The sequence below is a fragment of the Bubalus bubalis genome, chromosome 8, assembly GCF_019923935.1.
Source record: "Bubalus bubalis isolate 160015118507 breed Murrah chromosome 8, NDDB_SH_1, whole genome shotgun sequence".
Lineage (NCBI taxonomy): Eukaryota > Metazoa > Chordata > Mammalia > Artiodactyla > Bovidae > Bubalus > Bubalus bubalis.
Window position 1 is genome coordinate 9,384,968 of NC_059164.1, and position 12,315 is coordinate 9,397,282.

The 12,315-nt window shown below is 38.2% G+C and overlaps 1 protein-coding gene across 7 annotated transcripts in view; it reads left to right on the plus strand.

Annotated features, from left to right (window-relative positions):
• Nucleotides 1–12,315, plus strand: part of ANKIB1 (ankyrin repeat and IBR domain containing 1) — a 154,813-nt gene that overhangs the window by 117,001 nt on the left and 25,497 nt on the right. For all 7 annotated transcript variants that reach the window (XM_044947138.2, XM_044947137.2, XM_025290835.3 and 4 more), the window contains 2 exons: nt 1,984–2,150; nt 9,338–9,426. In XM_044947138.2, coding sequence (XP_044803073.1) covers nt 1,984–2,150; nt 9,338–9,426 — 256 coding nt within the window. The remainder of the gene's footprint in view (nt 1–1,983; nt 2,151–9,337; nt 9,427–12,315) is intronic.

Consider the following 12,315-nt stretch of genomic DNA (forward strand, 5'->3'; position numbering starts at 1 on the left):
TCAAGTAATCATTTCATATAATAAAGTATAATGTTTATTTCATCTTGTTTTTCCCTTCTTTATTTTCACTCAGGAGTTACTCATTACTGTATGCAAATCTTTTTTGTGGGATTTAACAGGCATGTTCAGATTTTTTTATAGTCTGAACCCTAATATGCTGCTGCTAAGTCACTTCAGTCGTGTCCGACTCTTTGCAACCCCATAGACGGCAGCCCACCAGGCTCCCCCGTCCCTGGGATTCTCCAGGCAAGAACACTGGAGTGGGTTGCCATTTCCTTCTCCAATGCAGGAAAGTGAAAAGTGAAAGTGAAGTTGCTCAGTCGTGTCCGACTCTTAGCGACCCCATGGACTGCAGCCTACCAGGCTCCTCCGTCCATGGGATTTTCCAGGCAAGAGTGCTGGAGTGGGGTGCCATTGCCTTCTCCGAACCCTAATATATTGACTTTTAAAAAAGAAGTCCTGCTGTTTCTTTAACATAGAAAGTATCATAAAATTGGTGTTTTTTTTACATTTTTCATTATTGTGATAAAATACACATAAACTTTACCAGTTTAAACAGATTTAAGTGACCAATTTGTTGTTATTAAGTACTTTTACATTATTGTGCAACCATCATTACCCTTCATGGTTAGAATTTTTTTCGTCATCCCAAACTGAAACTCTGTTTCCATGAACACAAATGCCCCATTTCCCCTTCCCATAGCCACCAGTAAGCACTGTTCTGTTTTCTGTCTCTGTGTGTTTCTAGGCATCTTATGTAAGTGGTGGCAGTGGTGGTTTAGTCTCTAAGTCATGTCTGACTCTTGCAACCCCATGGACTGGAGCCTGCCAGGCTCCGCTGTCCATGGGATTTCTCAGGCAAGCATACTGGAGTGGGTTGCCATTTCCTGCTCCAGGGGATCTTCCTGACCCATGGAAGCCTGGTGGAATCATATAAGTAGAATCATACAGCATTTGTCCTTATAAACCATATTATATCCATATAATATTATATTATTTCATGTAAGTGGAATCATACAGTATTTATCCTTATGTATCTGGTTTATTACACTTGGCTTAATGTCTTCAAGGTTCATTCACATTGTAGCATGTATCAGAATTTCTTTTTAAGGTTGAGTAATATTCCAGTAATGTATGTAGCACATTTTGTTTATCCACACTTTCATCCATGGACATTTGAGTTGTTTGTGCCTTTTGATTAATGTTAGTAATGCTCCTCGGAGAAGGCAACTGCACCCCACTCCACAGAGGAGCCTGGAAGGTTGCAGTCCAGGCGGTCGTTAAGAGTTGGACACGACTGAGCGACTTCACTTTCACTTTTCACTTTCATGCATTGGAGAAGGAAATGGCAACCCACTCCAAAATCCCAGGGATGGGGGAGCCTGGTGGGCTGCCGTCTATGGGGTCTCACAGAGTAGGACCCGACTGAAGTGACTTAGCAGCAGCAGCAGCAGTAATGCTGCTATGCATATGGGTGTACAAATATCTATTCCAGTCCCTGCTTTTAATTATTTGGGGTATATATGCAGAAGTGGAATTATTGGATCATATGATAACTCTGTGTTTGTAATATTGATTTTTATGTATTATTAAAGTACCATGTAGAAATTTATTATTCTAATACAGCTAATCCTCAAATAAAATTCTGTTTATTATAATTATTTTCCATCAGAAAAGTGGCATATTGTGAGAAAACATTTTTAAATTACACATTTTCGGTATGAGTAGTTGCATTTTTACTCTGTCATCAATCTACTTGGTTCTTAGATTAAATAATACATAAATTTTAAAAATTATTACTAAGGTAATTGCCACATTTTTTCTTTCTTATTTAATACATTCCAGTACTGTTTTAAGTATTTCTTGAAACTGACTACTCTTTGTTTTTTCATTTCATTCATTCTGAAGTAAATTGACATTTACAGTCTGTTAGAATTGAGAGTTGAAATATTTTTTTATGTTTTGTTATTGCTGTTTAAACAGGCCTTTGTTGAAAATAATCCTGCCATTAAATGGTGTCCTACTCCAGGCTGTGAAAGAGCAGTCAGACTGACAAAACAAGGATCAGACACCTCTGGGTCTGACACACTCAGCTTCCCCTTGCTCAGAGCTCCTGCTGTGGACTGTGGGAAAGGACACCTCTTCTGCTGGTCAGTACAGGACAAGTTGGAATAGCCTAGTCACCTTTCTGACAGTTTTTAAAGAGACTTTATACTCTGAGTCATGCCTTTAAGTAGTATTTTTGATACCGTTATTATTTATTAAAAAATGTATGCAGTAGGGATAGTTTACATTTACTGTGTGCTTGATGTGTGCCAACCACCTTGTCAAAATTTTCAAATACTGAATTCTCCCAGCAGTGCTGTGAATGGAATGCTGTTATTATACCCATTTTACAGATAAGGAAATTTAGACGCAGAGTGGTTGCCCTGGGTTATATAGCTAGGAACTGGCAGAAATGAGATTAGACTCTGTCTCTGTTTGATGCTAGAACCCATGAACTTGAACTTTAATACCAAATTATTGACCTTAGATTAGAAAATATTTAGAGTTTGATATCTTTTCTTAAAGTAGAAGTGTCTAGCAGTGATACTTAACCAGGGATGCCCAGAGTTTAATATAAAACAGCTTTTCCATATTTTCATTCTAGACCCTAACAAGTGAAATTCTGATTTAGTGGATTTTGGAGAAAAACTCTTATGTGATTCTGTTGCACAGTCCCAGTTAGAAACCACTTCATGTATCTTGTGTTTTATATAATTTCTAGTGCCTGATAAGTACTCAGTAAGTATGAACTGATGATAAATCAGTTATGATGTATAGTCAGTGTGTGTAGTCACCTGACTGTGTGTTTGTCTAACATCAGCGTTATACTTTATTCAGAGTAGTTTCAATTATAATAACTTTTGTTTTTGTTTAATGGTCAAAGGAAGAAATAGTATTTGTAATGCTTTTTGCGCATTTCCAGATTTATCACATACGCAAGGATATATTTGAGGTGGATATAAAACACTAATCTTTGTTTAGTATACCTATCAGAATCCAAAGTCAAATTGTGGCACTGCTAGATGGTAAAAGGGCATAGTTATGGAAGTGTCCCTACCATGAAAGATCTATTTCTTAGACTCATCATCATTAGCTAAAATTATTGTTTGAACTGCCAACCTATATATAGCAGTGAATTCTAGGTCAGGTGTCAACAACGTAGTGTCTGCACCAATTTTTTAAAATAAAGTTTTATTAGAACACAGCCATACCTGCTCATGTCAGTTTGTTTACCTATCGTCTGTGGCTGCTTTCAGACTGTGACAGTATTGAGTAGTTGTAGCAGAGACCATGTGGCCTGCAAAACTCAAAATATTTACTGACTGATCCTTTACAGAAAAAGTTTTCTAGGCCTCTATGCTAACTGCTTGAATATAATGATTAATAAAAGAAAAACAGTGTTTACTACTTTCATAACTAAATCAGATTCAACAAGTAAAATAGCAACAAAATACTGAATAAATATTTAGAGTATATCCACATACCTGTATCCACATGCGGTAGTTTTACACAACATTTAAAAAGCACATGCCTAATTTTTACTTTCGGGCTTCCCTAGTGGCACAGCTTATTAAAAAGCAAGACATTACTTTGCCAGCAAAGGTCCATCTAGTTAAGTCTGTGGTTTTTCCAGTAGTCATTTATGGATGTGAGAGTTGGACTGTAAAGAAAGCTGAGCACCGAAGAATTGATGCTTTTGAGCTGTGGTGTTGGAGAAGACTCTTGAGAGTCCCTGGGACTGCAGGGAGATCCAACCAGTCCATCCTAAAGGAAATCAGTCCTAAATATTCATTAGAAGGACTGATGCTGAAGCTGAAACTCCAATACTTGGCCACCTAATGTGAAGAACTGACTCATTTGAAAAGACCCTGAAGCTGGAAAGATTGAAGGCAGGAGGAGGAGGGGACGACAGAGGATGAGATGGTTGGATGGCATCACCGACTCGATGGACATGAGTTTGAGTAAACTCCGGGAGTTGGTAATGGACAGGGAGGCCTGGCGTGCTGCAGTCCATGGGGTTGCGAAGAGTCAGACACAACTGAGCGACTGAACTAGACTGAAGTGACTCAGTGGTAAAGAACCTGCCTGCCAATGCAGGAGATGTGATTTTGATCCCTGGGTTGGGGAGATCCCCTGGAGGAGGAAATGGCAACCCTCCCCAGTACTCTTACTTGGGAAATCCCATGAACGGAAGAGCCTGGTAGGCTCCAGTCCATGGAGTCACAAAAGAGTCGGATACTACTTAGCGACTGAACAGCAGCAACAGATTTTTCATTTTACATGTTTTATTATTCAATGGTTGACCCTTAATTCCACCTCATTACCCCAGCAGAAGAGATAAGGATTCAGCAACAGAAATGGGAAGTGAGTTAATGAATATACATAAACTTAATTGTAGATAAATTATCCATAGATGAATATGAGCCTACTTTATTTAAAGTAAGAGTATTTAAAATAAGGAAATAAAAGAACTTATTTGAAGTGAGTTTCTTGAGAAACTTAAGTTCTAGTACCTTCAAGCACTCAGCCTAGAACGTTACTAATTATGTACTATCCTTCGGAAAATCATTTTCTGAGCTCTCTGGTTCGTGTAAGCTTCCCTGGTTTAGAAAAAACTGATTAAGAGGGTTTTTGAAGAGCCTACAAAAATGGAAACCACAGATTAGTAAAATGTTTAGAAAACAGAAAACACAAATTAGTAAAATATGTAGAAGTTAAGACGATAAACTTTGGTTTCTGTGGTCTAGTTTTTATTAGTTTTTTAACTCAGGATTAGCTTTTATGTTCTTGTATTCTTCCCCACCTCTCTTTGTATGCTATAGGTAGCAAGTTTGGATTAACTGAAAATATGGAAACTAATAGAGAAACCTACCAAGATAGATTAGATTGTAAAACATACATATGCATACATATACATGATGCTGTAAGCTGTACATTTCTAGTGTAGTGTTTAGAGAAATATGTCAGCTTACTCTTTCTCATACCCAAAATATTAGGCTGAGTATACTCAATCTGCATTGGAAACTGTATGCCAAAATCACAGGCCCTACTTGGAATTTTATCCCAGTTTAAGGGGTCTGTGGATGGCCACATGGATTTAAGATCACGCTTATTTACTCCTCCTGCTGGCAGTATGGTAGGACTTAGCCAATAGTATCATCATTTTCTAAGATTGCAATTCAAGATTTAACCTTGTTACTTTTCAGTTTTGAAATTCCTTAAGCTACAAGATTGATATATGTAGGTATATGATATATGTATTTTCTAGGATTTCTCTATTGCTTCACTTCTCTAACCATTAATTGGCATTTTTTGTTTTACATAGCTGCCTACTCATATTCACTGACTATATTCATAGCTTTGCCTGTAATCAGAAATTCTAAGAAAAAAAGAAGTTCTAAGGAGAATTCCGCTGCCCTTATCTAGTGTTTCAAAGATAAAAAATCTGCCTCATGCAAAAGGAAGCTTTGCAAGAGAGATCTTGCAAAGGGTTTGCTTCTTTCTTTCTCCCAAAAGTTCAAAAATATTTTCTAAATATGATTGTAAAAACCATCAGAAATGCCAATAATAATTTCTTCTTTTTAAGAACTAAATGTGACAGAATCAGCTGAGAGCTGTCCCCAGGATATGTCTGCCCGGATAGAATGAATATATTCATTGTTAGGAGGGAAGGTGGGAGTAGGCATTTTTCTTCCCACTACAGTATAGCCCTTTCTGTTCTAACTTGTTCACCAACAAGTTCTGTGCCCTTAATAACTGAACCCAGAATGCTTTCTCCCACTAGCCTATATGATGACAAATTTGTCAAAGTATTTGCCACTAGTCATTGGTGTCTTGGTTAACACTTTCTTCAGGAATTTAGCTTTCCAGTGTCAGCAGAACTTTCAGTATCTTCATTATTTCTCTCAGAATACTATCTCTCCCTACACATGGCAAGATCTAGATTCAGATCAGATCAGATCAGTCGCTCAGTCGTGTCTGACTCTTTGCGACCCCATGAATCCCAGCACGCCAGGCCTCCCTGTCCATCACCAACTCCCGGAGTTCACTCAGACTCACGTCCATCGAGTCAGTGATGCCATCCAGCCATCTCATCCTCTGTCGTCCCCTTCTCCTCCTGCCCCCAATCCCTCCCAGCATCAGAGTCTTTTCCAATGAGTCAACCCTTAGCATAAGGTGGCCAAAGTACTGGAGTTTCAGCTTTAGCATCATTCCTTCCAAAGAAATCCCAGGGCTGATCTCCTTCAGAATGGACTGGTTGGATCTCCTTGCAGTCCAAGGGACTCTCAAGAGTCTTCTCCAAACCACAGTTCAAAAGCATCAATTCTTCGGCGCTCAGCCTTCTTCACAGTCCAACTCTCACATCCATATATGACCACAGGATATCAGTCACCTGTTAACGTCTGACAGCATTGTCATTGCTGTGCTTTGCAGAAGTTCAGGCTTGTTTTCTCTTATGCCTTAGTTTTCAGAGAAACTTAGTAGTATTCAATGGCAACACTCTCATTCGCGGTTTTTGCTCTAGCTCCTCCTTTATTTATAAGCTTCCTTTTGGACACGACTGAAGTGACTTAGCAGCAGCAGCAGCAGCATTGGAAAGTGGTAGAAACTGTGCCAACGGGCTGTAACACTCAGACATGATCATACTGATTAGGCTAGCGATTGAGGGAGCGCCTGTGCCCTCCTGTGAGGTTCTAGAGAAGAAAAACTGACGGCTCTCTAATGCAGCATGGCCTCAGTGAGCCAAGCCCACTAATAAGCAAGTACGGCCTTTGAAAGACATGGCATTCATTTTTTTCAGACTCTATTTGAAAGCAAAGGACTTCTTCCTCCATTATTATTTTTCTTTTTTTCTGTCAGAAAATGTGCTGGCAGCACAGTCAGTCATACTGATACTGATGCTGATTCTACTAGGAAAAAATAGTGAATATGCCAGGGGAGGAGGGAAATCCTAAACTTATTGAAAATAATTTATTTTACTGACTTCATTTGTTTTGTTTTAGATATTGCAGATTTGTAAAATTTCTGCACTGTGGTTTTTTTATGTTCGTTTGGGTTTTTTTGATGATTCATGAGAAATATAGATTCTGTATTCCATTTTCAGACAACAAATGGAAATACTGTTTTTAGATCTGTGGCATATTTCTTATTCTAATATATGTGTCAAATTAAAATGAACAGTCATCACAGATATCCCTTACATTTCTGGAAAGCAGAGTTGATTTTAATATGTGCTAAAATATATACCGAATACATCTACCTCCACTTTTAATCAACGCAATATTTTTTTAAAGGCTGTTAAATTATAGCTAAGTTACTAAGGAGCTATATAAAACCAGTTTTGGAAAAGATTTCCCAAATACCAGATATGGTAATAATCAGAAATTTAAGAAAATTATTCTTTCAAGGTGTACGTAGTAATTTTTTTAGGTATACAATTTGATGGCATTAAGTACATTCACTGTTGTGAAACTGTCATCCCATCCATTTTAGAACATTTTTATCATCCCAAACAAAATCTCTGTAACCATTAAGCAGTAACTCCCCATCCTGCCTCCCTGCCACATCTCCTGGTAACCATCATTCTACTTTTTGTCTCTATGAATGTCCCTATTCTACTGAAGTCGTACAATATTTGTCGTTTAGTCTCTGGTTTATTTCACTTAACATGTCTTCAAGATTCTTTCCATGTTATAGCATGTATCAGAAGCTCATTCCTTTTTATGACTGACATTTCATTGTGTGTATATATATATACCTTTTTATGACTAATACTTCGCTGTGTGTGTGTATATACATATATATGTATATATATTCGTTGTTTATCCAGTCATATGGCAATGAACAGTCTAGTTCCCATCTTTTGGCTATTGTGAATAATGTTATGACCATTGGCATAAAAGTTTGAGTCCTTGTTTCCAATCCTGTTGAAACTCTTTGAGGAAATATACCAAAGTGTTTTCCATAACAGCTGCATCATTTTACATTGCTACCAGCAATGCACAGGGGTTCCAGTTTTTCCACATTCTTCCATACACTTGTTCTCTCTTGTTTTTCAAAAATAGTAGCCATGGGTATGAAATAGAATTGATACATTCTTAACACAGTGGAATGTTACCTCATAATTGTTTGTAAGACTACCTGTCAGTTAGCAAGTCTTCTTAACAAAGCTAAATTGTAAATAAGATTTTTGTTTAAAATGACACTGGTGATGATAATGGTGATGATGGCACTTATAGATCGCCTTTTTCTTTCCCCAAAATGATATTTTGTTATTAATTGTAACAGTTTGTCCTATAGACTATAATATATTGAATTAAACAGTTTGTAAAGGCTCTATGTCATTTTTAATGTTTGACTTTTATATGCCTGTAGAAAGAATATATAATTAAGTTACAATGATACATTGATAGGGTTTTTATTATTTAAATCAAAATTTGCCAAATGCCAATAGGACAGAAAATTAGGATTTGTCAAACACTTGAAAGTAAGTTAGATTGCCCTTGCTGTTACTTGGGGATTCAGAGGTAAAAGTAGTGACAAGAATGTAATGTAAAATAGTACTTCCCAAACTTTAAAATGCAAAAGGGTCATACGGTTATTTTGAGAAAAGGCAGGTTCTAATCAGTATGTCTTATGCAGTCTGCTCCTGTGCAGGTAAACAAGCTCTCAAGTAATGGCAGTGCTGTTCCCCAGGGGAACATACTTTGAATTGCAAAAATTTAAACTGTTAGTGAGACAGAACCTAACTGATAAAAATATCTTTACCGCTCTTAAGGCCTGCCTGCGTGCTAAGTCACTTCAGTTGTGTCCAACTCTTTGCAACACAGGAGATGCGGGTTTGATCCCTGGATGAGGGAAATACCCTGGAGAAGGAAATGACAATGCACGCCAGCATTTAGAAGGCAAGAATACTAGAGTAGGTTGTCATTTCCTTCTCCAGGGTGTCTTCCCCACCCAGGGATCAAACCTGTGTCTTCTGCATTGACAGGAAGATTCTTTACCCCTAGCACCACCTGGGAAGCTGAAGGACTGTTATAAATATTAGTTAATCTGTTTAGAGCTTTTTAAAATGTGGGCATACATGCACCGCTGAAGGAAAGCGCTGGCCGAGTGCTGCCGAGCTGTAGAGTCGTGCTGCATTCTCTCAGCTGAATGCTTCATCTCTCAGGGGCCGCTGTGCCTTGGTGTTCTCAACTTTTCATTCAGAACAGTACTTCCCACCTGCTCTTTTATCTTGATGTTGATGAAGCATGTTTTAAAATTACCTTTTCCATGTTTTCCTCTTCAGGGAGTGCCTTGGTGAAGCCCATGAGCCTTGTGACTGCCAAACGTGGAAAAATTGGCTACAAAAAATAACTGAAATGAAACCGGAAGAACGTAAGGGGAATTTTAGATAGCTATATATTTTCTAATAGCATTCCAAAGATAACGTGGTCCTGTTTCTTAGTCTTCATTTCTAAAGATTTCAGGTTTGTTAGTGGAGAGCTCCCCTTTTAAGCCCTCTAGCCAATATCATTTTGGAGATCTCAGGGGGAAGCATAGACAGGTTCCATGTTTCTAACAGACTTATTAGGACTCCAAGGTAAATAAAGTCACTCTAAGTTCTGTTCCTGTAGTCCTTCCCTTTTATCCTGGAGTGAGCTCGCCAGCTTTTCTAGACTTCATGAGAAGAAATGCATGGTCTGTACTGAGAGGAAGCTTCCAGTGGAGGGTAAGGCAAGTCAATTTCTTGCTATTACGTGGTTCTGTAGATTTACTTAGATTAAATGCGATGTCTGTTTAACTAGTTTTTAATGAGATGTCTCTAAGTATAGTTTCTCCGTTCATCCTCACAGAAGTGCTATGAGACTGATGGTAGTTATGCCATTGCACAGATAGGAAGCTAACAGATTGGATTGAGCGACACAGGGCAAATAGAATAGGTTTGAATTAGCCTTCCTAATAGCAGTTCCTATGTTTGATAGGTAAATATATCTGCTTTGCCATAATTTTTTACCCCCTGACATATTTTATGACAGCTGTTTTCTTTTAAATTAATATAAATTAAAACTCATTTGGAGTTTTTTGACTTTTTAAATATTGGAGTTTAAGGTATTGCAAATCAGGATTAAGAATTCATGTGGTTCATCTTCACTTATTATGAGCAAAGCACATAATAAAGATGACATCAGTCTCCAGGGAGTACAGAGGCTAGTAGGGAAGCAGTCAGATATTACAGTTCGCTATCATATGGTAGCTAACATAGTTAGGTTAGATGAGAGTACAAAAACAACTAACTAGGTTGGGGACAGAGGATGTTAAGGAATCCTCCTGGCAGCAGCAAGATATGAATTGAGTTTTAGCATATCTGCAGAGGCATATCTGTCAGCAGCTAAAGCAATACTGGAAGAGACTGGCTGGCAGCCTTCAGTTCCTCAGCCTTGTATTACTATTATATTGGACAGTATACCATTGCCTGAAAAAATGGTTCTCAGCATTTTATATTCACAAGATGATATTGTGCACTACTCGGGATTATTCAGATCCATGGAAAAGAGGCAACTTAGGTAGACTAGAATACCAGTTTATTAACTGACCATGACAGCGATCTCTTTCACGTGTTAAGAAAATGCATGTTCTCTAAACAGGAGCAGAGGCAGCTGGATAGTCTTAGGACATTTTATAGTAATATCTGGTTAATCATTGCTTTCCTGAACATTGATCGTTCAGTCAAATATCTTCTGAATACCAGCTTCCCAAATCAGAAAGGTTTGTATAGATTGTTCTTGGTCCCCTGGTTCATTGTATCTCTCCTCTGAATACCAGGTAGACTGTGTCATTGCTCTCTGGTTACCCATCCATTTTCCCTGTTCTTCATCTGTGTGTACTATGTCTATGTATGAGAGTTCCATAGAGAGATTAATACCATTACCCTCTAACACATTTAAATATGGCAAGATGATTGGATTTTGCTTTCTTTTCCTGCTTCTGACACCTGGAAACATCTGTATTTCCATTAGAGATGGCTTGCTATTGCCCACCTACCTGCATATCTTTATACATTCTGTGGAGTTTAAAATTAAGGTCCATGGGAGAAATTTGCAAAAGATGAGGCTGGAAAGATAGGTGTTGCCAGATTGAAAGAGTTCTTGCCAAATTGTCTGAGTTTATCCTATTAACAGAATAAGCTGTAGAATGCAGTGTTCGAGTAGGGAAATAACATGGTTAAAGATATTGTTTATTAAGATAACTGATGACTAGGAGTGATAGACTAAAGGAGGGATAGACCAGAGGTAGGAAGGTAAGTTTTTAGTTTGGGTCAGAGAGTAGATCATGATGTCATTGGTCAACTTAGGAGATTCAGGTAGAGGAATAACTTTCAGGGGAAAATAATGAATTTTGTTGTGGCCATTTTGCACTCAAGTTACTTGCAAGACATATGTGTGGAGATGTCTGGTGGATTTTAACAATTGCCTGTCTGCAGCTCAAAACAGATGCTGAGAAAACTTAGGAATAACTTGTTGCCTTTAAATGGTGTCTTCATTATGTCTTTACCATTAATTTAGTGCTATTTTATGGTAGAATACAGAAATAGAATGCCCTCTATGCTCTTGAAATTTACATTTTAGAGATGGAGACAGCTGTGTACAAAACTCAGAACAATAAGTATTAGAGATGCTGTTAGAGAACAGTATACCTGTGATACATTGTGAGGGAGAGGAGAAACAAAGGAGGGGATTAGTTAACAGATCATCTAGGAGAGAGGTAGGGAAAGCTTTATAAAAATAATTGATGCCTAAGCCATATCTTGAAAGATGGTAGATGTTCTTCACACAGACGAAAATAAGAAGGGCATTCTAGGCTCTGGTGCAGTGGGGCTGTGCAATAGCACGGCATATCCAAGGACTGCAAGCAAGTCCCTTTAGCCAGTACAAACATGCAGTGAGAGATGAGACTGCGCCTGCAGGGTGGGGTTGTGTGTAATGCTGGGAGGTCTCGCTTTATCCCGAGACGCCAAAAAGGAGTTTTAAGGAAGGACATGATAACTGAAGATGTTTGCTTAGAAAAATCAGTCAGGTGCAAGTGTGGATGATGAATTAGGGAGTAGGTAAGAGCACTGTTTCTGCAGTAACTTCGGAATGTACAGGTAAGATGATATAAGGGCTTGAACAAGACAAGCACCACACTTGGGAGGGGAGAGGTATATAGAAGAGAAATAAGATAACTTCATTGTATGTACAGCTTTTTGTACAGTACAGCTTTTTGGTGGAACTGTGACAGAATATT